A 27,858-nucleotide genomic window follows, 5' to 3' on the forward strand; every position below is an offset into this window, starting at 1 on the left:
GCCGAGCACCGCTGCTCGTCGCCTCCGCGCACACAGGCCGAGTACTGCTGCTCGTCGCCTTCGCGCACACAGGCCGAGTACTGCTACTTCGTCGCCTCCACGCACACAGGCCGAGTACTGCTGCTCGCCACTCCTACTACTGCTCCTACGGCGGATCCCGAGGCTGATGCTCCTGCAACTACAGCTACTACCGCTGCTCATCTCTTGCGCACGGACGGCTGCTTCGTTACCTTCGCGCGTACTGCTGCTCGCCACTCCCGCAATTCCTACTGCTGCAACTACAACTGCTACCGCTGCTCATCTCTTGCGCACGCACGGCTGCTTCGTTACCTTCGCGCGCACTGCTGCTCGCCACTCCCGCAATTCCTACTGCTGCAACTACAACGGCTACGGCTGCTCAGCACCCGCGGCCCAGCTCTGTTCCACCCGCGAACTACGTACACGCCCGTGGCGTGCCTTCTGGGGGGGGGGGGGGGGGGCGCATGTAGTGTTTACCTTATTCACTTGTCGCGGTTAACTTATCCGCATGTGACGGTTACCATTACGATGGGTTTGGTCTAACCCACGCATACGGGCGTTTGGTTGTGTCGTCGTGACGCACGCGCGGCTGTTGGAGCCACGCCCTCCGAAGAGGGTTCTTGGTTTTATATAAGCCGTTACGACTTCCGTTCGCTAGCAGTTGCTGGAGATTTCTGTACAATAAACAACCTTTTGTACCCAACGAAATGGCCTCTTCTTATCGTCTTCGGCAACCGCTAAACTGGTGACCCCGACGTGATGGCCTCTTCTTATCATCTTCGGCAACCGTGAAAGATTAAGATTCTAAATGGCTTTAAAATGTTATTTATTATAGATTCTAAATGTTATCCATTAAAAACAGGATGGATAGTCTAACAATGCCATCCATAGCAGAGTCTGTTTCATACTTTCGTTCAAGAGGATAGGATGACCTGGGTGGGTATACCAGTTAGCAGTATGGGGATACAATAGTTAGCAGTATGGGGAGTTTGAGTTTTTTTGACTTCAGACATCAACAACCGGTTCGTGAATGACTTGGTTAAAAAAGGGTGAATGGCCAACGATGAACCGATAAAATCCACGTTCCTGTGCCACCTTCAGTTGAACGTCAGGCATTGACAGCACGTTCTCTATATTTTCATTCCAAACAGCATCATTCATCATTCCAATCACAAATTAGCACTATAGTATTAATATATCAAAATACAATGTTAAATCATGATTGCATTGAGATATTATAAAACCAGCGAACCTTCATAATCTGTTCACTTCCGGATTTTGGAGCAAGATCTGTGTCGATTGCATTTCAAAATCATAATTGCATTGAGGAATTTCTGAAACCTCCTACCAACTTTACAACACCAGCTGGGAACCCAAAACGTTCCACAGAAGGTTATTATATTTCCTTTTAGTAAAATATGCAACTGTAATGGTTACAAAATGCTTCCCCATCATGTGACCAGATCCTCAGCTCTGATTGGTGTACGCTTGTGTGGACATACGGACAGACAAACACTGTTCTAGAGGTATTGCCCAACGGGCTGAACAGTTGATGTTTTGTATCCCACTAATCGGCGAGATCTGCATCCGGACCTTAACCAAAATCTTATCGACTTGTTCTTGTCACCTAACCAACTCGTCCATTTTGTCCGAATCCGTCCATAACTTTTTGAAATATCATGCTCTCTATCGTTTTTAGACCTCGCTCTCAATGGCGAGAATCACTTAAAAAATTATAGCATTCGGATCTTCAACAAAATCGAATCAATTCGTCATTGGCAGACACCCAACGTGTCCACCAATTTTCGTCTGAATCTGTCCATAATGTCTTGAGCTATCGTGTTATACAGTATTATATCATTTTTGTGTCTTTCAATGGCGAAGAATCACTTCCCGATCCGAATCCAGATCTCGTATCCAGATCCGAATCTTCTCCAACATCAAACCAATTCGTCCTTGTCACACAGCTAACCAAGCTGTCCACCAAAGTTTGTCTGAATCCATCCATAATCTTTTGAGATATCCTGCTCAAAGGCAAACAGACAGACACACAAACAGACAGAGGTGAAAACATAACCTCTGTCCACCTTTGGTGTAAGAAGGTAAATATAACCTCGTCCACCTTTTATAACCTCTGTAAACCTTCGGTGGTGGAGGTAATTATCATAAAAATAAAAATTACAGCTCCATGTAGAAAGGGATTTTGAATAATTAAAACGAAGTGCATGATGAGTGTCGTAATAAACTGAAAAAACAAACAAAGCTGAAATGGAAAAGTTTCGTATGGAAGATTTTTGTGTGCAACTTGCAGTTCTTGAGAGCAAAAGGAATAAAGCCAAGAAGATGATTCGAAAAATTAAGAGCACGACACTTGTTTCCTTCATTGAGGAAGGAAAATGTTTCTTTCATTGAGTTTCGTGGAAGGTTTCAATTCACATTTGAACATCCCATAACAAAATATTAATAACATTTTGAGATTTAAATTTACCTTCAGAGCTGTCAAATTGCAGATATGCCATTTGATTGTCCTTTGTCATTAAGATGTTGTTAATATCTCCACCACAGATTTCTGCTTCTCTTTGGAAATATTGATGTAGAGCTGCCATGGTGATATTGCTTGGAAGTCCTTCTACAAACAACCACTTTGTCATTTGCATTGGAGTCGCCAATATATCTCGATTATGGAGCTTTCGACTTGAGCAGGCCTTTTGAAAACCTTTCCATGCTGAGAAAACAAGTACAGGCATGGATCAACACAACACCAATTCTTATCAGTATGCCAATCATCTTCATAGTAAATAATACCAAAATACATCATTTGGTGTCTTCATAATCCAAATCGTCAGACATTGTCAAAATCGTCAGTCTTTCAGTCTGTCTTTCTGAGGATTTTTGACCGCGATACCATCGGTCGATACTTATCAAATCTCAACCAAACTTGACAGGAGGACTAACTGTCATACTCACACATTGAACAAAGTTGCCATGGATACATCAAAGTGTCCATTTCATTAAGATTTAAGTTGACAATCTTAATCAAAGCTCGGTTTAACCGTATGAAAATTAATAATTTTTCAGATGAAAATTGATGATTTTAGACGTTTGATCGAGAGTTGATCTTTGACATTTTGGCCTCAAAAATAGTTACTTTCCCCATTCAGTGAGGCACTATGCAATTGCTGTTTAATTTCAAGTTCAAGGGATGAAAATTGACAATTTTTCAGACAAAAATGTATGATTTTAGAAGTTCAACCATAAGTTGACCTTTGACCGTTTGACCTCAAAAATAATTGGTTTCCCAATTCAGTGAATCAATATGCAAATGCTGTTTCAAATTTTTGAAGTCCATCGGATGAAAAATAACGATTTTAGAAATTTGATCTCAAGATGCCCTTTGACCTAAAATCAGTAGGCTTCTCAGTTGTGACTACCTCTACAGCTTAGTAGCTATTCATGATTATAGGTTTACAATTGTGACTTGGAGGTGAGTGACAAACAAGCAAGCAGATAGATTGACAGACAGACAAAAACAAGCAAACAATACTTGAAAAAATCCAATACACTTGAAAAATCTTCGAATTTTTAAATAGATATTTTGTATACAGAGTCAAGGCTCGTGTAAGAGCTAACGCATTACACACGAAAACATGAACGGACCCATAACACATACAATAAACGAGAAAGAGCAATTGGAGATTGCAGACCCTCGCCAGGACATGTTTTCAGTGGTTTTTAAGGCTTTTGTGTTAAAACAAATATGGCGGCCTAACCACGTGACCAATGACATCATCATATTTTTTTCTCCACCAAAAGGCACGGCCCTCTTATGCGACGTCTCCCTCGGCCGGCCTCGCCCCATCGTGCCCGCTGGCTGGCAGCCCCCGGTGTTCGACGCCATCCACGGCCTGTCCCACCCTGGCGCGAGGGAATCCCAGAAACTCGTTGGGGCAAAGTTAGTCTGGCATGGCCTCCGGAAGGACGTCCGCGACTGGGCCAGGACGTGCCTCGCGTGCCAGCGCGCAAAGGTCCACCGCCACACCCAGGCACCGTTGGCCCCGTTCACGGTGCCCGAGCGGCGGTTCGACCACGTTCACGTCGACTTGGTGGGACCTCTGCCCCCCTTGCGAGGGTTCACCCACCTCCTCACCATGGTCGACCGCACCACACGGTGGCCGAAGGCCGTCCCATTGGCGGCGACATCTGCGGCGGAGCTGGTCTTTGGGCAACCACTGCGGGTACCGGGTGAATTTATCCCCGACTCCACGGCTCCTTGGTCCGCGGCACAACAGCGCTCCGCCCTTCAGGAGACCGCCCGGAGGTTCGCCCAGGTGCCCACGGCACACCACGGTTGCCCGCCTTCCCACGTCGCCCCGGAGCTTCGCACGGCAAAGTACGTGTTCATCCGGCACGACGCCCACCGGGCACCGCTACGGCCCCCGTACGACGGGCCCTTCAGCGTGTTAGAGACCGGGGACAAATTTTTCACGGTCGACATCGGCGGTGCCCCGGATCGCATTTCCGTGGACCGCCTCAAGCCGGCCCACCTCGATCCGCACCGCCCCCCGCCAGCGGCTCTGCCTCCGCGTTGAGGCCGCCCCCCGGCGGTCGGACCCCCGGCACCCCCCAGCCCCGCCACCCCCCAGACCGGCACCCATCGCCAGGGGGTGTTTCGGCCGGGTCATCCGGCTTCCCCGCAAACTCACCCTTCAGGTGGGCGGGAATTCTGGGGGGGCGCGTGTGGCGGACACAAGCAAGGGGACACAAATTCAGCGCACCAGCAGGTGGCGCGAACGTCCTGGCGGGGAACTGGAAGGCATGCCCCGCCTATCGACCGATCGGCCACGCCCGGGGACTAGGCGTGGCCTCGGCACATACAGTGGGGAGAACAAGTATTTGATACACTGCCGCTTTTGCAGGTTTTCCCACTTACAAAGCACGTAGAGGTCTGTAATTTTTATCATAGGTACACTTCAACTGTGAAAGACGGAATCTAAAACGAAAATCCTGAAAATCACATTGTATGATTTTTAAGTAATTAATTTGCATTTTATTGCATGAAATAAGTATTTGATCACCTACCAACCAGTAAGAATTCCGGCTCTCACAGACCTGTTAGTTTTTTCTTTAAGAAGCCCTCCCATTCTCCACTCATTACCTGTATTAACTGCACCTGGTTGAACTCGTTATCTGCATAAAAGACACCTGTCCACACTCAATCAATCAGACTCCAACCTCTCCACAATGGGCAAGACCAGAGAGCTGTCTAAGGACATCAGGGACAAATTTGTAGACTTGCACAAGGCTGGGATGGGCTACAGGACAATAGGCAAGCAGCTTGGTGAGACGGCAACAACTGTTGGCGCAATTATGAGCAAATGGAAGAAGTTCAAGATGACAGTCAATCTCCCTCGGTCTGGGGCTCCATGCAAGATCTCACTACAGGTTTACGCACAATCTCCCTCGGTCTGGGGCTCCATGCAAGATCTCACCTCGTGGAGCCTCAATGATCATGAGAAAGGTGAGGGATCAGCCCAGAACTACACGGCAGGACCTGGTCAATGACCTGAAGAGAGCTGGGACCACAGTATCAAAGCAAACCATAAGTAACACACTACGCCGTCATGGATTAAAATCCTGCAGCGCACGCAAGGTCCCTCTGCTCACGCCAGCGCATGTCCAGGCCCGTCTGAAGTTTGCCAATGACCATCTGGATGATCCAGAGGAGGAATGGGAGGAGGTCATGTGGTCTGATGAGACCAAAATAGAGCTTTTTGGTTTAAACTCCACTCGCCGTGTTTGGAGGACGAAGAAGGATGAGTACAACCCCAAGAACACCATCCCAACCGTGAAGCATGGAGGTGGACACATCATTCTTTGGGGATGCTTTTCTGCAAAGGGGACAGGACGACTGCACAGTATTGAGGGGAGGATGGATGGGGCCATGTATCGCGAGATCTTGGCCAACAATCTCCTTCCCTCAATAAGAGCATTGAAGATGGGGCGTGGCTGGGTCTTCCAGCATGACAACGACCCGAAACACACAGCCAGGGCAACTAAGGAGTGGCTCCATAAGAAGCATCTCAAGGTCCTGGAGTGGCCTAGCCAGTCTCCAGACCTGAACCCAATAGAAACTCTTTGGAGGGAGCTGAACGTCTGTGTTGCGCAGCGACAGCCCCGAAACCTGAAGGATCTGGTGAAGATCTGTATGGAGGAGTGGGCCAAAATCCCTGCTGCAGTGTGTGCAAACCTGGTTAAGAACTACAGGAAACGTCTGATCTCTGTAATTGCAAACAAAGGTTTCTGTACCAACTATTAAGTTCTGTTTTTCTGATGTATCAAATACTTATTTCATGCAATAAAATGCAAATTAATTACTTAAAAATCATACAATGTGATTTGCAGGATTTTTGTTTTAGATACCGTCTTTCACAGTTGAAGTGTACCTATGATAAAAATTACAGACCTCTACGTGCTTTGTAAGTGGGAAAACCTGCAAAATCGGCAGTGTATCAAATACTTGTTCTCCCCACTGTATATGCGGGCTCCAAGCTCGAGCCTGCCCAGTGCTGTAGTTTGAGCTTTCTTAATAAAGACTATTTTGGTTATCAAACGCGTTGTGGCCTACCTCTTTGGCAAGCAAGTTGTGTGCGCAGCACCACACTTCAATGTGGTTTTTTTGAAATTGAAATTCTAAAAATACTGTTTTGATTTTGATGATTTGCGTGTGATATTTAACGGATGTTTTTATAAATCGCGCCCCCCAATTGAAGCCCCGCCCTTAGGGCGGGTACTGTTGCTCGTTATATATAATGGTGATACAACAATTTTTACCGCTTTGCTTTGAAGAACGGGAATGAAGGGGGAGGAGCATGTTAGTATGTCTGGTTGAAGGCTTTGGGTGGTGAGGGGGCTTGAAGCCAGATTTTAATCTTACAGCCACCATGTTGGTGCTCACCGTCACTGCGATGCGAAGCGAAAGATGCCTCAGAGCTGTCACATTCACAATCGCTATATCGTATGTACTCCCGATACGTGTATCCTTCATTGTAAAAACTACCAAGTCAACAGTTAAATGGATTTTGAGCCGATAGGTGTTACGGCCTTGGCAAGATCGATGGAGACAGCGATCTGTTGCCTTGTCCGATTCGATCCGATCCTATTCGATTCGGTTGTTGGAGTCTGATCGGTGCAGCTGTGCAGCGATTGGTGCAGCCGTTTATGCGGCACCCGGGAAAATAACGTTATGCGGGAGTCTAAACCTGAAAATGCTGGAGGCAAAGCTGAAATTGGAAAAACAATATAGCCTATTTTACTCCTGGAGATCCCAGGATTACCCACCCAAAATATTGTTGCGATCGGTTCAGCCATTTATGCAGTACCTTCGAACGGACGGACAGATGGACGGACAGACAGACGGACGGACATTTGGTGAATTATAGTAAGATGTAGAAAGGAAGAACTGTAAGAGATTGAATTTTTTTTTTTGAAATGGAGTGATTTGATGAGCAAATTCAAGACAGCCTTTTAAAGAGGAAGAAGAAAAGCATGTTATAATATGCAACAGAATGCAACACTGCAGGGAAAAGTTTTAACATTTTAAAACAAAACCGTGAAAACTATCTGGGAAAATTCCCTGACGTCAGGGCGTAGGTGGATGAAGGATTCCAGAACAGGTTCAGAAGGAGGAACAGAAGAATACAAGATTGACAGCCAGGTGAGCAGAGAACGAAGGAATAGGGAGGTGTATAAGCAATTGTATTAGTACGGGAGGAGGAGCCAACTTTTTTAATTCTTTGTACATATATATATATATTTTTTTGAAGGTTAGGTGAAAGTGGATTTGAGGAAGAATGAGATAGGTTGAAGGAGTATGGTGAAAACTAGAATTGGAAAGGTATCAGCTGGAGAGGATTGAGATATGGAGGAAGGAGAGAAAACGGGCGAGGTGAGACAACAAATGGTCGCGGTCTGGGCAAAGGAGCCACGAGGAGAGAAGGAAATTATTATTAAGATTTTTTTTTGAGTTTTTTTTTTTTGTATTAAGACTTTAAACAAAGGGTAAGATGTTCGGGGCGAAGTATGGGGTGAAAAGAAAAAGGAAATACAGTGAAAGAATGAACGTAAATAAACAACAAAAACCACAGAGGAGACAGGGAAGCTTCGAGGGACCAGGCCCCAAACGCGGCGTTAACAAAACGACTATTACACACAGGTATGCACGATTTACAAACCGAGATCTAACTAGAAACACACAGGAGACACATACACAGAAAAATAAACAGTAGATATTTGGCAAAAACACAAACGGAAAATATTTAACTTCGATGACGTGGAGAGCTTGGAGAACACGACCTCACCAGAGGAACCGGAAGTGGAAGTTTAAACATTTTCAAGTAATCAGGAAAAAGAACAGCAAAGCGTTTCAAAACAAACATCACATGCCAAGTCTGCTGCAAAGTTTATACAAAGCGTTGTGCTGTGCAATATTTCTCACCAATAGGTTGAAGAAAAGTAATGATAGCTGCTTTCCCATTTTTCGCATAATCCACATTAAAGTCGAGGTGACTGCGTCCACTGCTCTGTTCTATGAACGATGTAACCAATTTTAATGGTGTGTTTTCATCCAGACCTTCCAGCTTCACATGATAAGCATCAATGTCAAAGCTGGACCCATTCCGAGCCTCAATGTGAAGCTCCTTTCCATCAATCTTGTACTTGCCAGTTGCTAGAATTGTATTAACTTCTGAAACAAAGCAAAATAAAATGAGAAATAAAAGAAGAATATACAACACGATTTGAACATTGAACAGTGTTCTAGCTTTTTATGTATCAAAGGTTTAATGACTCATCAGGAACTCCAATAGTGGTTTTGAACTCAGGACCTTATGATATTGAGCCAGCCACCTTAACTGTTCAGCCAACACCAGGCGAATACTCCTAACCTTCAGGATATTTTGCAGTAGCACATGCTTCCTTCAGCAAAAAGGTGGTGGTTAGAGGGTTTACTCAGTCTGTGAGGTTGGTGGTTCGATTTCGATCCTGGACGAGTCATACCAAAGACTTTAACTCGAAAAGAGAATTTGACACAGACACGTTGAAAGATATGCCTTCACCAATGTTAGATGTAAACGTCAAGTCACTGTAACATTTGATCCCAAATAAAGGTTACATTAAAAAACAAAGGTGTTGCATGTATTCTCTCGTGTTCTCACGTGTTTTAGCTTGTTCTCGCTTGTTCTCGCTTGTTATCTCTTGTTCTCACGTGTTATCTGTTATCTCTTGTTCTCACTTGTTATCTTTTGTTCTCTCTTGTTCTCTCGTGTTCTCTCATGTTCTCTCTTGTGTCCCGTGTTCTCCCTTGTTCTCTCGTGTTCTCTCGTGGGCACTGTTATTACACCTCCCAAATCCCAGGAGTACCTCTGGCTACGACTTCCCCTCTTTTCCCAAATCATGCTTGTCTATGTGTTGTAACGTCCTTCCAACAGTGATGACTCCATCTTTATCTCTCTCTCAAATGACATGGACAAACTTTTAACCACTCATCCCAACTATCTCTTCCTCCTATGTGGTGATTTCAATTGTCAACATGCCACTTGGCTTGGTGTTGGCACCTCTCTCACCTGCCATGGCTCTTCAGCAAAGGACTATCGTGACTCCATGGGACTGACCTACATTTGAAATATTGTGCTATATTATCGTTTTTGGCCCAATCAATGGTGAAGAATCACGTGAAAATATAAATCTCGCAACCGGATCCTCACCAACATGGAACCAATTGGTCCTTGTCACGCACACAACCTACCCACCAAGTTTCATCTGAATCCATCCATAACTGTCCAATTGTGGACAACTGTTCCTTCAAAATAATGCTCGATAACAATTGCTTGCTTAGCAAGTGATCACATCTGAAGTTTTCATTACATGTTAAAATTGTCTTATTTGCATATTGGGGGTAAAGACAAAAAGGTGCAGAGGTAGCGCACATACTTTTGAGTTGTCTATCCTTCGTTGGTATTCCACCTGATCAGTTGGTGAACAATAAATATCCCATGATGTCTGTGAACGAGTTATTGCTAAAATGGGAATTCCTGCACTAACCTCCAGAGGGCATCAGTGGCAGAACCGCGGACAAGAGAGAATGGTGTGCACACATATGCGCAAACTCGTAGCTAACTGACTCACGATTCAACATGCATGCAACAAACAAATTAGTCACACGTGTTTCGCTGATGTTTTATCATTTACAATGAATGTGCAAAAGTTTTCAAAAGTGCTATCAGGAGATATTATGCACATTATATACTTATGAGGTACAACGCTAAACTTATACAAAAAATATTTTAAATTTTCAAAAAAATTAACACGAAAAATACAACGGACGTGCCTGTACCGAGCAACTTTGGTGTGAATAATGTGCAATCAGGAAAACTACCAAATACCCCCTCTCTCCTCCTCTTGTCTCCTGCACTCTTTATTATATGTTCTATGTGCGGTTCGGGTGCTGGTGTTGGCTTAGCAGTTAAGGTGCTGGCTTGGGATCCTCGGATCCTGGGTTCGAATCCCGGTCTACGGCTGAATTAATGCCACGGGGGTTGACTCAGCCTGTCATCCTTCCAATGTCGGCAAATTGAGTACCAGTTCACTGGTAATTCCCTGTGTGTCGCAAGAGGCGACTAACAGGGTTGGTGGCAGGAAGGGCATCCGGCTGTAAAACATTGCTTCAAAATGCGGACCATGGTGCCTGAAAAAGGCCAACCCCCTGCTCTGCGGGGAAAAATGGCCTCTGAAGGTGGTACTACTATGTGTTAGCTCTTACATGAGCCTCGACTTAGTATACAAAAAAGAATAATGTTTCAGATATAAATCATTAAGAAATGGTGCTTTCTTTTGAGCAGTATTTTATAGGGCACACAAATTAAAATTTACCACATTTTTGAAAACATTTGCCAAAAACCTATTTGTGGTGGAGCACCTACCTTCAGCAGTCTGGCAAGTCAGTAGCATGGTGTTCCGTTTGAGGGTAAACAACTCAACACGATGATGCAAAATACCCTCAAAGAGGAGTTTCTGCTTTTCCCCATCAATGCCATCACAATGAATCAGAATATCGTTTTCACCTGTGAATGAAGACAATATAAATTTACCATAAACTCATTGATTTGACACATTATCTTGCTCATAAGCAGAGTGAAATATCGTGTGCATTAAACTAGATTTTGCATCGAATAAAGTGAAAAAAATTGTAAAAAAGCTAAACATTTCTGGGTGTCCCGCAACTGGCAAGAGATAAGCGGATGAATATGCATCTAAGTAAAACTCATCAAAATTACCAACCAGCAAACCCAGAACCAAACTCTTGTCTGGCACTAATATAACATGAGGTGCAGTATCACATCATTTGCATGGAGCAGCAAATACAGAACTATAAATAATCTCAAAATGCCATCCTAAAGTTTCCGCTTTGCACTTAAACTAAACTTGATGAAAACGACAGTGAAAAAAATTTGTACATTTTATTCATTTGTGTTCTCCCTCTTCTCATAATAAAGCTTTGTTAAAGATTTGATGGCAAAACCTCAATTGGTTAAAAAAAGGTTATGGCCTGCACAGTCTCACTGATGCTCAATGGTAAATAAATAAAGAAACACAAACGATGAAAAAAAAAACATGGGGCGTTTCACACTTGACACACTCTGGCGGGGCTAATTAGGCTATTTATAGTCACGATCATCTTGCCCTTTCACATTTTGACCCATTTTTTTCATCATTTTTATTATTTTCTCCATATTCTCATAATAAAGGTTTAAAAAACAATTATGACAAAAGCTCAAATGGTTAAAAAAAAAGTTATGGCCTCGACACACACACACCACACACCACACAACCCACACACACCACACACACCACACACACACCACACCACACACCACACACACACAATTGCAAACCTCGTCTCCCGCTGTGTGGGGGGAGGGGGACGGGTTAATAATTGTTAAGTGTGCTAAGATGTACAGGAGTCAGACAGGGATGCATGCTGTCTCAACTTGTAATGGACTGGGTATTAATGAGGACTACAGAACATGCCAGATGTGGCACAGACTGGTCTCAGGGTGACCATCTGGAGGAACTCAGCATTGCAAATGATGTCTGTTTGCTATCTGTCACCAAGGGAAGTTCACAAGAGAGAGTAAATAGGCTCCAGGAGTATTACCTCCAAGTCGGACTGAAAATCAACACGAACAACATGGAGTGTGAGATTACTTGCAGCAGACAACAATCATGATGTCATGTGCAATGACTTGGGCACACGAGATGTCGACAAGATCATGAATCGAGGGTCCATGTTTATTGTAACAGGAAGGGTTTGGGGGAGTAGGTATACTCAGATGTTCGGTACTCAGACCTGGTCGAATACAGTGGAGAAGGAGCTGAGGGACCGAGAAACCACCTGGACTGCAATCAGTCAGTGGGCCCAAGACAGACAAAAGCGGTGCAAGTTCCTCAAGAGACTCCATATGTTGTCAGGCTTGGATAGGGATCTAAAGCAAGTGAGCAAGTACTTGAGGGGTGTCGAGGATTTCTGTTTTATATTGTTGTTGACATGGCTGCCGATTCAATCCCGCTCTAACATTCGCAAAAGGAATGACTTGAAGGCAGATCTCAAGTTTTCACAACAACAGGTACTAGTTTGGCTCGCTTGCCAATTAGCTGTGCCAAGGCCAACTGAAGTTGAGATTTTTTTTAACTTCGGAACTTAGAGGTCAGCCCATTTATGTACTGTGGGCCAAAGTGGTCTCCAGAAACTCAAACTAAGGCTTGTGTGAAAATATCCCCCATGAAAATGGACTGGCTTAGCAGTCCACGATGGGATTAAATTATTTTTGTTTGTTTTTTTGAACAATGGGTGAACATGATTTTTGTCTTCACTGTAAAAAAAAACCGTATCCATTTTTATTTCTATTCTCCAAATTTAACTCTTCCACAAGGATTTTCGATATTAAAACAATGCCATCTGTGAACTGAAGGTGGTTTAGTCTTCCTCTGCTGACAGTTACTGCTTTATTTTCCCAATTCAGCTGATGGAACACTCTTCCTCGGCCTGCAGTCAACAATTTGTGAGAGAATGATTTGGCTTGTCTGAAATATCTTATAAAATTGATATTGCCACGATTCTGGTGCAGTTTGAAGATTACGATACGACCATGATAGGCTTCAAAATAAATTGTAAATGATATTGTTATGTCGGGGGGGGGGGGAGGATAGAGGAATATCTAGGGACAGGTAGGTCCGAATAGGTCGGTGATCAATTGTCGTGATAGGGAATCTACCTGAAATAAGTTCTATGTGCAGCCCGGATGTCGGTGAAAGTCGTATCTGTGTCCCCTTCACGAGGGGGTGGGGCGTGCAATGTAGTGCAGGGATTATGGATAAAATTCCTTTGTTTGTCATTCCCTCTGTCGCCAATCCAGTGTCCATTATGGCAAAGCACTCATATAGACACTTACAGTCACGTGAAAAAGTAAGTACACCCCGTGTAAAGTTTTGACTTTTTCAACATATTTCAACATACAGCTATTTGATCTTCATTTCAACAATATTGACAGATAAAGGTGATATAATATAACAAATATCATGAAACATTTACATTTTGTAGTCCATTATATAATTTAAATAAACATAAATGCAAATTTCGCATGTGGAAAAAGTAAGTACACCCCCACATGTATCACTACTTCAAATACCTAAAATTAGAATCAGGTGCACCAGCTCAGGTGCAAATGATTAGAACATCGTTAGAGAGGATCTTGCAGGAACCTGTCTTATTTAAACCTCAGACATTTAGTTTGGTTTGCTCTTTGTTGTTGAAGTGTGCGGCGTCACCATGCCTCGACCAAAAGAGGTCTCTGAGGCCTTCAGAATGAAGGTTATAGGTGCCTACGAGTCTGGGAAGGGATTTAAAAAGATGTCCAAACAATTTGAAATCAATCATTCGACTGTCGGGAAGATCATCTACAAGTGGAGAAGATTCCAAACAACTGCCAACTTGTTCAGGCCAGGCCGCCCCAGCAAGTTCAGCCTGAGAGCAGACCGCAAGATGCTGAAAGAAGTCTCTAAGAACCCCAGAATGTCATCACGGGACCTACAGGTAGCTCTTGCCACTGTTGATGTCAAAGTGCACGAGTCTACCATTAGAAAGAGGCTGCACAAATTTGATCTACATGGGAGGTGTGCCAGGAGGAAACCTTTCCTTTCCAGAAAGAACATCAGAGCAAGACTAAAGTTTGCCAATGAACACCGAGGCAAAGACCAGCACTTCTGGAACAATGTGCGCTGGACAGATGAGTCAAAGGTAGAGCTATTTGGCCACAGTACCAAAAGACATGTTTGGTGAAAACCAAAGACAGCATTTGACCACAAGAACCTGATACCAACTGTAAAGCATGGTGGTGGAAATATTATGGTTTGGGGCAGCTTTGCAGCATCAGGGCCTGGGCAGCTCACCATCATACAGGGTGACCCCAAAAAACCTCCCACATCACCTGATCCGGAAACATTTCCCTCAGCACTTGCAATGATCTTCGAGCTGTGTGTGCCGTAGCTCCATCTTGCTGAAACCACACATCGAGTTCTTCAAGGTCAAGGTGTTCGAGTTGTGGCCTTAGAAAGTTTTCGAGCATATCAATGTAACAGTCAGAAGTTATGGTAACAGTTACACCACCCTCTTCAAAGAAATAAGGACCCACGATGCCAACATCGGCAACAGCGCACCACACAGTCACTCGATTGGAGTGCAACGGTCTTTCGTGTAGCATGCGAGGCTTGTCTTCAGAGCAATAGCTAAAATTTTGTTTATTTACAGAGCCACTCAAATGAAAATGAGCTTCGTCACTGCACAAGAGAACAGCATCTTCCGGAACACGTTGCAGAATGTTCTCGCATAACTCCCTGCGGCTTATCCAGTCTCTCGCATTGAGTTCTTTCACAACCGTCATTTTGTATGGTTGGAAGTGGAGGTCTTTGTGTAGGATTCTCCTTGCAGTTTCCCGGGATATCCCTACAGCTAAAGCATGCTTTCACGCAGAACGTCTCGGAGACTGCACAACAGATCGCCTCAATGCTTCAATATTCTCAGGCGTACGAGCGCTCCTAGGTCGACCAGGTGATTTTCTTTTTAAAGCTGAGCCTGTTGCCCTGAAATTCCCAACCCACTGCAAGATGGTTTTCCGATCTGGAACGTTTTGGTTCCGTGGAATACTGAAAGGTCTTCGAAAGGCCCTCTGCACGGCGATCACGGAACGGTTGTTTGTGAAGAACGCTTCGACAGCGAACGCACGGTGTGCTCCCGACCACGCCATGTTGGCGACTGACGGTTGGGGTTGGGCTACCAACAGACCCTAGCCCCGCCCTCCCACCTCACTACTGCCAGTGCTACAGCCTTTCGAAATGTGGGAGGTTTTTTTGGGTCACCCTTATATAATCCACTATGAATTCTTCATTGTACCAGAGGGTGCTTGAGGATAATGTGAGGCCATCTGTCGGAATGTTGAAGCTCAACCAAAGGTGGACCTTGCAACATGAAAACGACCCTAAACATACCAGGAAATCCACCAAGGAATGGCTGAAAAGAAAGAAATGGAGGGTTCTGCAATGGCCAAGTCAAAGCCCGGATCTAAATCCCATCGAGATGTTGTGGGGGGATTTGAAACGACCTGTGCATGCACGAAACCCCTCAAACATCACACAGCTGAAAGAATTCTGCATGGAGGAATGGGCAAAAATTTCTCCCAGTCGATGTCAGAGACTGGTAGACAGTTATAAGAAACGCCTACTTGAGGTTGTTTCTGCCAAAGGGGGCAATACCACCGATTAGAGCCAAGGGTGTACTTACTTTTTCCACATGCAACATTTGCATTTATGTTTATTGAAATTATACAATGGACTACAAAATGTAAATGTTTCATGGTATTTGTTATATTATATCACCTTTATCTATCAATATTGTTGAAATGAAGATCAAAAAGATGTATGTTGAAATATGTTGAAAAAGTCAAAACTTTACATGGGGTGTACTTACTTTTTCACGTGACTGTAGATAGGTCCCTTAGTGCACACATTAATTAAATCCCCTCCCTTACAAAAAGACTTTGGAAGAAAACATACAGGAGGCCAGATCGGGGCACCGCCGCATGTGGCCGCAGCCAGCCACACCACCAGCTGGCCGAGCTACGAGCATTGGGCAGGGCAGGCTATAGCCACGCCCAGGGAACGTGTGATTGGTTGAGGCGGAAGGCACAAACATTCGGCCAATCAGAGCAGAAGGCGCCAAATGACCATTTAGAAACAGGTCGCTAGTTGGAGGACAAGCGCGAGCGACGTGAAAAGGCGGGAAAGATCACAAAGATGAGAGGAACGGATTGTTAACGCGCCAGAATTGACGTCAGACCAGGGTTGACAAAACGTCACGCTCGTGGGCATTTTAGTCAGTTCGTGCTGGTCTGTTCGTTCTGAGTTCTTCGTGGGAGGCTCTTCGTTCTTCGTTGGAGGCTCTTCGTCCTGGGTCTGTGCTTGTGCTTCACGCGTTGGTGGATTGGCTTCACTGGTTCTTCTTCCCTGCGTTCCTCCCTGTTGGTCGTTGGCGTCTTCCCTGAACCTTTGTGGTGCTTTTGGTTCTTCGTGGTGCTTTTGGTGCTTTGGTGCTTGGAGCGAGGCTGGTGCTCGGAGAGAGGCTCGGTGCTGTGAGCGAACGGGAGCTCGTGTGCGACCGACGAGGGGCGAGCAGACGAGGCCGCTGAGCGGGTGGCTCGGGGCCGAGCAGAGCATGGGCGAGGCGGACGGAGGCTTCTTCGTGCCAGCATCGGAGTCGGACATAGCCGCGTTGGACGACGGACACACCATACAGACAGATAAGACGCACCACATCTCACACAAATACATGACGATTCTTTGATTTAATTCATCTCCTTTGTCCTGTTGTCAAGTCTGGTATGGGGACGTCCCGATTTAGGACATTTATTTACTGGCGCGTTATTTTCCTGTCCCACTAATAATTGCAAATAAACCCTTGCATTATTTTCTTTCATTCCAAAATCCTGTGTCCGTTTTGAGTTCATTTCCTCCAGGATCGGAGCTGCCATCGGATCGCTACAGGTTTGCGCTTGCCGCTTCTTCCTCTTCATTCTTCTGCCCGCGCTTTTATAGTCGAATCCGTAATTGATCGTCGCATCATGTAAAGCCGTTCAGTCATCCACGGTCCTACGGTATTAACCGAGGGTTTCGCCTGACAATATTGTTACAACAAATTTTGTACAGTGAAATAACCACAGAAACTCATGCCATGCAGTGTTGGGAAAATTATTTTTCAAATCAAAAATATGATCAAAAACATTTTCTATGTCTCTCCGAAGAGACCGACTGGACAACCCTCCCATCTACCTTCTCAACAATCCTCTCCAAGAAGTTCTGTCACTCAAGCTTTTGGGTCTCATTATCTGCCATGATCTTTCCTGGGAAAACCACATTTCCAAGCTGGCCTCCAAAGCCAGTCACCGACTGGGCATCCTCCGCAACCCACTCCTCCCTCCAGGTCTTTAAAACAGCTGTTCACCACCATCTCTTATCTTCCCCCATCCAAAACACTGATCTTTTCTACCGCCGTTAATTCACCCCAGATCCACTTTTTTGAAATATCAACTTCTTTTCTGGAAGTCCTAGCAGTATCCATGTGTCCAACTATTAGTGTCCAACTAAACTATTCAACTATTCGTATTAACTAGCAGTGTCCAACTATTATGATAAAAAAGTGACAGAGTGGTTATGCGGTTAGCTTGAAACCAGCAGATGAAGGTTCACTTCCTTTCTTTTAAAATAATTTTAAGATATGATGGGTTTTCAAATGTATGGAAAGTGGGAGGTGTTCCGTATATTCATTCAGGGTTGTATAAAGGTAAGCTCAAGGTGTTTGGTTCTCGTTTTGAAGAGAAAGCCTCTCAGATAATAAATATTAAAATAATTGTTGCTGCAAATGAAATTATAGACCCAATAGAAGATAAAACATTTCGTGTTGAGTAAGCATCTGGGTAGTCAGAGTATCGACGAGGTATTCCTGCTAACCCTAAGAAATGTTGTGGGAAGAAAGTGAGATTTACCCCCGTAAATATAACTCAGAAGTGAATTTTATCCCAGGTTTTGTTAATTGAGTATCCGGAGAAGAGAGGAAATCAGTGTATGTTCTTTGCTGTTGTACTTGTGTGCTTCCCTCTCTCTCTCCCCCATCTTGTCTCCCGCTCCCTTTATCTTATGTTTTGTGTGTCCGTTTTTTGTGTGATTTCTGTTAGCTTTTACATGAGCCTCGATCTTGTATACAAAAATTAACTAGAGGTTCCAGGGAACCTGAACTTAACTGGGTCAAGTCATGTCATAGGTTACGACGAGGACATTTTTCGGACATCGTCAAAACCCGTAATATATGTGTTGAGGTTTGTTACATACTGTCTACACACCAAGTTTCAGCCTTCTAGCTACATTAGGAAGTACCAGATTAACAAAAATTTATTTTTCAATATGGCCGCCCTGCCGCGCCCATTTTTGGGCGTGCCCAAATGCAATCCCAAACTAGTTTATGTCTTAAAGATGCTGCATAACAAGTTTCATCAAATCTCATCAATATTCGTGACTTTTAGAGCATAGACGTCGAATTGTTTACAGACGACAGACAGACAGACGGACGACGAACGACGGACACTGTGTGTGGACAAAAACTCAGCTGGACATAGTCCAGTTGAGTTAAAAAGAAAAAAAAGCTTGAGAGAATGAATGAGGGTGAAGTGATGGGAAGAATTGCTTACCCTTTTTTGTAGAGGGCTCGTCTCGCTCTTCAGACAAAGCAAAATGTTCCGCAGTGAAGATACTCTCTTCTAAATCGAGTGAGTGAATTGACGCTGACTTCATGATATTGGCACTGTTGTCTTGCTTCTACAAAGTAAACATTTCCTCAATGATTATGTCAGTTTTCAAATGGGATAAAATGAATTTCATTCAAAACAGTTAATTATATTTTTAACAAACGTCCAATGAGTTTTCACCACGGTCTGATCTGATCTGTCACATGACAATGAAAATCTTTGCGGTGCCATGTTAGTGTTTTCTTTGGACTCTCTGGACCAGTTATGGCAAATTTTGGCATTGCGACCAAAGTGCTGGTGACAATCACCCCGAATTATCAAAAATGCCCATGGAATATTTAAATGCTGGTATAGCCAAAGGAACTGTTAAAACTGAACTTGCTGGTTATTTTCCCAGTGCGACCTGTGATTATAAAAAAGCTTTCATGTCGCTGCCATGCTTATGAGCGGACAATCAAGACAACTTCAGCTGAACACATTTTCGAGATGAATGTAAACAATTCTTGCTTTAAAAAATGAGCGACACTAATATATTTGGATGAATGATTACCGATTGATGGAATGTCTTTTCTTTCAACCAAAATCATGCATTTTGTGGCTTTGGCAGGAAGAAAATATGGAGGGAAGGAACAACAAATAATTATGAAAGTTTTGTAAACGAAAACATGAAACCTGTTTAAATTTATGTACATTTAAATTCACACAGTATGGTGATGATTGCCTTCCAAGTGCAAAGGATATCCGTGTTGAAAAGCTCCTTGGGGATTGGAGGATTGTGAAGAACAAGGTGACAAATAATGATATCCATGTTGAAAAGCTCCTTGGGGATTGGAGAATTGTGAAGAACAAGGTGACAAATAATGATATCCATGTTGCAAATCTCCTTGGGGATTGGAGGATTGTGAAGAACAATGGGACAAATAATAATATCCGTGTTGCAAATCTCCTTGGGGATTGGAGGATTGTGAAGAACAATGGGACAAATAATAATATCCGTGTTGAAAAGCTCCTTGGGGATTGGAGGGTTGTGAAGAACACGGTGACAAATAATGATATCCGTGTTGAAAAGCTCCTCAGGGAATGGAGGATTTTGAAGAACAATGAGACAAATAATGATATCCATGTTGAAAAGCTCCTTGGGGATTGGAGGGTTGTGAAGAACACGGTGACAAATAATGATATCCGTGTTGCAAATCTCCTTGGGGATTGGAGGATTGTGAAGAACAATGGGACAAATAATGATATCCATGTTGAAAAGCTCCTTGGGGAATGGAGGATTTTGAAGAACAATGAGACAAATAATGATATCCGTGTTGAAAAGCTCCTCAGGGAATGGAGGATTTTGAAGAACAATGAGACAAATAATGATATCCGTGTTGCAAATCTCCTTGGGGATTGGAGGATTGTGAAGAACAATGGGACAAATAATGATATCCATGTTGAAAAGCTCCTTGGGGATTGGAGGGTTGTGAAGAACACGGTGACAAATAATGATATCCGTGTTGAAAAGCTCCTCAGGGAATGGAGGATTTTGAAGAACAATGGGACAAATAATGATATCCATGTTGAAAAGCTCCTCGGGGAATGGAGGATTTGAAAGAACAAGGTGACGAAGAATGATGGATAGAGTCAACAAAATGTTGATAAAGGGATGGTCACCATCACGGGAAGCAATCAGAAGCTGATGCTTCGGGCATTAACCCTTCGTTGGAGCAATACAATCCTCATGTGATTTTTCCAACAACCCTTTTGGGTCCTTTTGCTCCGACGAAGAGTTATCATACAAAATGTTAGGTTCTCTTTGCTTCCAATGGCGGCTAGGATACCTCGATCAACGTTATGTTGACACCATCCATTTTCCTACCTGTTCACTGACACACCACGAGCCAACACGAGCCTCCGCAAGCAAGACTAGTTCTTCATTATTTGAACAATGATACCCTTTACTGCTTACGTACATGTCCTGGGGAATGTTAACCTGAAGGCATATGAAAGCCTCGACTCCAATGATGCAAAATACACAGCCACATACTACATCCTAGCACAGCATTCCTGTTGCTTGTGGGGGGAAAAAATCAACAATATCCTCAAGTGTGAGGTAGAACAAGTATGTTTGGCTTAGCCAATGAGAGCAGCCACACAAAGCTGTAGTAACTATTAATTACAAGTTAAAACAGTCCAGTGTGCAGATGTGTATGACAAACCTCTTTTTCATCTGCGGCCTTTGGGGCAGGTTGCAGCACAGACTCTGAAAAAGAACAAGGCAAATGAAAAACCGCAGAAGAACATGAAGCAATAAAGAAGCACAATGGTCAAAAGTCTGATTATTTATTGTTTTAAAATGTTGCCATGCACAAACATGCACAAGTCAGCAATGGCTACAGATAAATTGTAAATACAAGAGCATGGTAGATTTTTTAAAACAGTGAAGGTGTAGTGGTGTGCAATTACTCGGTTAATTAAAGCTGTCTCACGATTGGCCAATTATTTGTCAAACCAACCTGGAATTAACATGCTGACATACAGTAATTGCAAAAAACTCGGCGTTTATTTTTGTCTACAAAGTCAAGGCTCATGGACCCACCCTCCCTTCCCATGCCTCCTCCCTCCAAGCCCCCCATCTCCCACAGATCCCCCGATGTCCCTGTTCTCTGCTGTTGTACTTGTGTTCTTACCTCTCTCTCCCCATCTTGTCTCCCGCTCCCTTTATCTTATGATTTGTGTGTCCGTTTTTTAAATGTGATTAATGTTAGCTCTTACGCGAGCCTCGATCTTGTATCCAAAAAGAAAAAAGAAAAAACAAGTGTCACGCCTCGGTCCCCCGTCGGTGAAGTGATGTGAGTTGATAAAGTGGAAGACGCAAGGCGGCCATCTTGGATTTTGACGTGGCGACCCAATTTTCAATAGCGTTCTTCCTCATGCGTAGGTACACCCAAGCACCAGATTATAAGTAAGTAGTTCGTTTATTTTTCAAGATATTTCGCTCACAAGGTTCAGACATGTATATGGTGGCGGCCATCTTGGATTTTGACCTGGCGACCCAATTTTCAATAGCGTTCTTCCTTATGCCTAGATACACCCACACACCAGATTAGAAGTTAGTACTTCGCTTATTTTTAAAGATATTCTGCTCACAATGTTCAGACATACATGGCGGCGGCCATCTTGGATTTTGATGTGGCGACCCAATTTTCAATAGCGTTCTTCCTTATGCGCAGATACACCCACACACCAGATTAGAAGTTGGTACTTCGCTTATTTTTCAAGATATTATGCTCACAAGGTTCAGACATACATGGCATCAGACATACATGGCGGCGGCCATCTTGGATTTTGACGTGGGTTGCACCCACACATCAAATTAGAATTCGGTCCTTCGCTTACGCACGCACACATGTACGGACACACGCACGCACGTTCGCACGGACGCACGCACGCACAGACACACGGACGGAGGGGAAAACCATAGTCCCCCTTTCACTCCACGGTGCGACGGGGGACAAAAAAAGAGCTTCAGAGAATCAATGAGGGTGAAGTGATGGGAAGAATTGCTTACCCTTTTTTGTAGAGGGCTCGTCTCGCTCTTCAGACAAAGCAAAATGTTCCGCAGTGAAGTTACTCTCTTCTGAATCTAGTGAGTGAATTGCCGCTGACTTCATGATATTGGCACTGTTGTCTTGCTTCTACAAAGTAAACATTTCCTCAGTGATTATGTCAGTTTTCAAATGGGATAAAATGAATTTCATTCAAAACAGTTATTAATTTTTTTTTTTAAACAAACGTCCAATGAGTATTCACCACGGTCTGATCTATTTGGATCCACCACGGATAGATATTCACCACTGTCTAATATATTTGGATGAATGATTACCGATTGATGGAATGTCTTTTCTAACAACCAAAATCATGCATTTTGTGGCTTTCGCAGAAAGAAAATATGGAGGGAAGGAACAACAAATAATTATGAAAGTTTTGTAAACGAAAACATGAAACCTGTTTAAATTTATGTACATTTAAATTTACACAGGATGGTGATGATTGCCTTCCAAGTGCAAAGGATATCCGTGTTGAAAAGCTCCCTGGTGATTGGAGGATTTTCAAGAACAAGGTGACAAATAATGATGTTCATGTTGAAAAACTTTTGGGGATTGGAGGATTTTGAAGAAGAAGGTGACAAATAATGATCTCCATGTTGAAAAATCTCCTTGTAGATTGGAGGATTTTGAAGCAGAAGGTGACAAATAATGATATCCGTGTTGAAAATCTCCTTGTAGATTGGAGGATTTTGAAGCAGAAGGTGACAAATAATGATATCCGTGTTGAAAATCTTCTTGTAGATTGGAGGATTTTGAAGAACAAGGTGACAAAGAATGATATCCATGTTGAAAAGCTCCTTGGAGATTGGAGGATTTTGAAGAAAAAGGTGACAAATAATAATATCCATGTTGAAAATCTCCTCGGGGAATGGGGGATTTTGAAGAACAAGGTGACAAATAATAATATCCATGTTGAAAATCTCCTCGGGGAATGGAGGATTTTGAAGAACAAGGTGACAAATATTGATATCCATGTTGAAAAGCTCCTTGGGGAATGGAGGATTTTGAAGAACAAGGTGACAAATATTGATATCCATGTTGATAAGCTCCTTGGAGATTGGAGGATTTTGAAGAAAAAGGTGACAAATATTGATATCCATGTTGAATAGCTCCTTGGGGATTCGAGGATTTTGAAGAACAAGGTGACCGACTTTCCATCTTCTACCGACTCCTCTCTGGCCTTGCCCCCCCAGCTCTCTCTGGGCTCTGTCCCGCAAATATTCCTACAGGTCGCACAAGATCTGCCTGCAACCCTCTTATGGTTAAACTGCCAAAATCAAAACTCTCTGCTCACCTTCACTCCTTCATTCCTCTTTTCTCCCGCCTCTGGAACAAACTCCCTCACTCTCTTCAATCCCACTCCACCCTCCAGGTCATTAAAACAGCTGTTCACCACCATCTCTTATCTTCCCCCATCCAAAACCTTGATCTTTTCTACCCCCGCTAATTTCACCCCAAATCCACTTTTTTGAAATACCAACTTCTGTCCTGGAAGCGCTTGGTGTCCTTGTGTTTTATACTTCTCCCACCCTCCTTCCCCTTCCCACGCCTCCTCCCCCCCCACACTTCTCCCTGCTCTCAAATGTTATGTTTGTGTGCTTCCCCTTCTCTCCCCATCTTGTCTTCCGCTCCCTCTTTTTATATATTTTGTTTGTCTGGTTGATTTGTTTGTGAAATAAATGTTAGATCTTTTACGATCCTCGATTCAGTATACAAAAAAAGAAAAAAAGAAAAAGAAAAAAAGAACAAGTATGTGTGACTTAGCCAATGAGAGCAGCCACACAAAGCTGTCGTAACTATTAATTACAAGTTAAAACAGTCCAGTGTGCAGATGTGTATGACAAACCTCTTTTTTATCTGCGGCCTTTGGGGCAGGTTGCAGCACAGACTCTGAAAAAGAACAAGGCAAATGAAAAACCGCAGAAGAACATGAAGCAATAAAGAAGCACAATGGTCAAAAGTCTGATTATTTATTGTTTTAAAATGCTGCCATGCACAAACATGCACAAGTCAACAATGGCTACAGATAAATTGTAAATACAAGAGCATGGTAGATTTTTTTAAACAGTGAAGGTGTAGTGGTGTGCAATTACTCGGTGAATTAAAGCTGTCTCACTATTGGCCAATTATTTGTCAAACCAACCTGGAATTAACATGCTGACATACAGTAATTGCAAAAAACTTTAGGTGCAAAAGTCTCAGAGTCCTGGACTGGTTGGATGCAACTGGGTAGGGTGAGTACAAAGAGTGAAGGGTTCAGGATACAATATTTTGGAAGTAAAACACAGAAATGAAGAATTCAGTCATCTCACGAGCAGAATTGACTGTGGTGGTATTTAAGGTAAGGAGAGGATTGGAGGGGGAACATACACCAGAGAGACTTAACAAGGGACCACCAGATTTTAGAGGAGGGAGACAAGTTTGTAAGTTTAGTTTTGAGGTTGGACAGATGTCGTTTTCTGGCTCTCCCAAGAGTGGATGCACACGTGTGGGCTTTGTGGGATGAGCTGATGTTGCCTTCGGTTGGATTTGCCTTCCAGGAAGAGAAAGCATGTTGTTCAAGGCAACTGCCTCACAGCAGGATTCAGTGTAAATTGTTGGGAGGAAGGGTATGATAACTAAAGACAAGATGGGATGAATCTGTGCATAAGGGAGAGCAGGTTTCTGTGTAAGAATTCCCAGGATGAGTTAATATCAGGGACGGTAGATATAGGAGAACAGGCCTGAAGTGCAATGGCTGCTTGCAGTCACTGTCGATTTGCCTGAGTGAACTTCCAGACTCGCCGGCACTGAGACTGTTCTCTGAGAATGGCCAGATAGATGTTGACCTTCACAAGCACATGCTCAGATGAACCAATGGGAGCAGAGGAGGAGCAGGAGACATTGATGGGAAAGTTCGTCATAACCAAATCCAGAAGGAAGGATTTGCCATTGACAGAAATGCGGGTTGGAAAGTTTACAGATTAATTCAGTCCCACAGAGTCCTTTGGCCTTTGCTGAAATTCCACATCTTATGAGAGAGGTTCCAGCACCCAGTAAATTGGCATGTTGGCAATTGAAATCACCTCGTGTGAGGATGAGAGAGTTGTGATCAGTGGTTAAAGGTGGTCCGTGTCACGTGAGAGATAGCTTTGTTGTTGGAGTCGTCACCGTTTGGAGGATGGTACAAGTTACAACACACAGGAAACAAGATGTGGGAGCAGAGGGGAAGTCACAATTTTTTTTGCGACTTCCTTGGTAGTCACAATCAATTGGGAGTTTTAAAGTGAAAAACCTTTCCTAATACTGTGAAGCACAAAGCACATTTAATGCATTTTAAAGCACATTTAACAATTGGTATATTTCCTGAGCACAATTGGTGCAAGGCCCAAAACTTGTATCAAGGGAGGCGCAAAGCGCCACTCCCTTATAAATGGGACAGTTTCCCCAGATGCAGCTTCAACATGGGGACTGAAAACTCGTTTCTCGGCTTCAACTGGACGAAATCGGCTGCAAGTTTCAGAAGTAAATGCTTTGCACATCGAGGTAATATGTTCCAAATTTCACCAACGTTCGTTTCCTCATTCTTGAGTTTTATTACGAAAACCGTCGAATTCACGTTGGTGTCTGTCCACCCATCCATCCGTTTCCCCGCCCCAAAGGTGTTGGCGCTCATATCTCAAAGGCGATACTAGGCAGGTTCACTATGTTAACAAATATAATTTCGTCAAAATTTTGGGAGATTAGCAAAACTATACATTTTTGGAATATTCAAAGCATGAGGAAAACAAAAATTAATGTTGGCATTTGCACAGACACCTGCATGGCCGCCATTTTGGATTTTCAAAATGGCCAACATAAAATACATATTTTGCGCTATCTCGGCTTCTAGTCAACCTAGAAACTTATTTAAATATGCTAATCCTATGTTTTCTGGGTCAAGGAATCCAATAAAGGCCTCAAAATAGTGCTCAGGATTATAGAAAAGCAACAAACAAAGAGAATTGAAAACAATTGTCTATATATTTGTGATATAACGGCATTACATAATACATGATTTTGCAAGTCCTTTGAAGTTATAGGTATGGGTTTATAAAGCAGGAAAGCAGCCTTGTTAGTATCAGATTGAACTATAAGTTCTATACACAGGATCTACTCGGTCTATACCATACAGGCATATGCTTTTACAGATCTTCATCACCGTCCTGAGTGTCATTTTCGCAAAGGTGTCTACACAAATGCGAACCTTAATTTTTGGTTTCCTCATGCTCTGAATATTCCAAAAATGTATAGTTTTGCTAATCTCCAAAAATTTTGAAAGAAAAAAACATAGTGAACCTCACGATACATTGAAACGAGCTGAAACTTGGAATATACATCAGCCAATAGGTCTATCGAATGGCTTTTGAAACAAATTCAAAATCTGCGCTCATTAAGGGAGTCTACAGGGGGTGCGCATTACATATATATGTTAAAAACCACCAGTAAGTAAAGTTTTTTGAACTGCAAGAATCAAATTGGCGCCCCTTTATATGAACTTTTCTAGAGCATTACTTGGTTCCTCTTAAGAACACAAGGGTAGACCAGCATGCACACAAGGCTTTTTGAATGTCCCTTCTTTTCTATTATTTGGCATTTTCTACAAGCTATGGCATGGAATGTCCCTTCTTTTCTAGAGTTTGCCGCACAGCACACACCATATAAAGGGACCTTTTCTATGCCCCTGACATTTTCCCCAAGAATGTAAATAGCATTCAAAGGAAGATCTCCCATAAAGTTGTCATGCATAAAATGGCATGTTCAAATCATAAACACATTCTTCATACGATTGATTTTCTTGCCTTCACCAATAGAGGCACCAAAATGGTAAAGCAATAAGTTAGAAACTACACAGAATCCTATAAGCAATATGAACGAGAGTTCTTGAACACCCACTCATAAATGAGATTCACCTTTCCAGTGCAGGGTAGTTAGGGGAATTTTGCATATCTTATGGCAATGGTAGATCTCCTCAGTTACCACGAGCAGATTGATCGTCTCCAAAGTGGAGATCATCTGTGCCACGTCTTCAGGGCGCTTTCCCTCAACATTTATTCCATTGATCTGAAAGGCAGCAGGAAAATAAAAGTGCGAAAGAAGTTCAAAGACTAATTTGTAAGTAAAATGCAATATAAGGAGTGAGCTGTCAGGCATGTAATTTTTTGTATCGTTGAGACATTTGAGTCCATGTTCTCACATCCTGCTTTGCTACTTGTCCTCACAGCGCTCTTTTTACCTCTGCCACTGAAAGTGGATGGAGGTTATGTTTTCACCCCTGTCTGTCTGTTTGTCTGTCTGTTTGTCTGTCTCTGTCTGTCTGTTTG

At 43.3% G+C, this 27,858-nt stretch overlaps 1 protein-coding gene across 1 annotated transcript in view; it reads right to left on the reverse strand.

The window, feature by feature from the left end:
- Positions 1-24,672, reverse strand: part of LOC137430859 (uncharacterized) — a 27,561-nt gene extending 2,889 nt beyond the window's left edge. The window contains exons 1-12 of the mRNA XM_078768708.1: positions 24,660-24,672; positions 24,363-24,406; positions 24,212-24,215; positions 22,702-22,811; positions 22,477-22,603; positions 21,125-21,168; positions 20,785-20,898; positions 19,101-19,265; positions 18,864-18,990; positions 10,995-11,135; positions 8,513-8,761; positions 2,507-2,743 (exon numbers count right to left, since the gene is read on the reverse strand). Of these exons, the coding sequence (XP_078624834.1) occupies positions 2,507-2,743; positions 8,513-8,761; positions 10,995-11,135; positions 18,864-18,990; positions 19,101-19,265; positions 20,785-20,898; positions 21,125-21,168; positions 22,477-22,603; positions 22,702-22,811; positions 24,212-24,215; positions 24,363-24,406; positions 24,660-24,672 (1,375 nt within the window). The remainder of the gene's footprint in view (positions 1-2,506; positions 2,744-8,512; positions 8,762-10,994; positions 11,136-18,863; positions 18,991-19,100; positions 19,266-20,784; positions 20,899-21,124; positions 21,169-22,476; positions 22,604-22,701; positions 22,812-24,211; positions 24,216-24,362; positions 24,407-24,659) is intronic.
- Positions 24,673-27,858: the final 3,186 nt, after the last annotated feature.

Source organism: Myxine glutinosa, unplaced genomic scaffold, assembly GCF_964187855.1.
Source record: "Myxine glutinosa unplaced genomic scaffold, kmMyxGlut1.1 SCAFFOLD_161, whole genome shotgun sequence".
NCBI classification, from domain to species: domain Eukaryota; kingdom Metazoa; phylum Chordata; class Myxini; order Myxiniformes; family Myxinidae; genus Myxine; species Myxine glutinosa.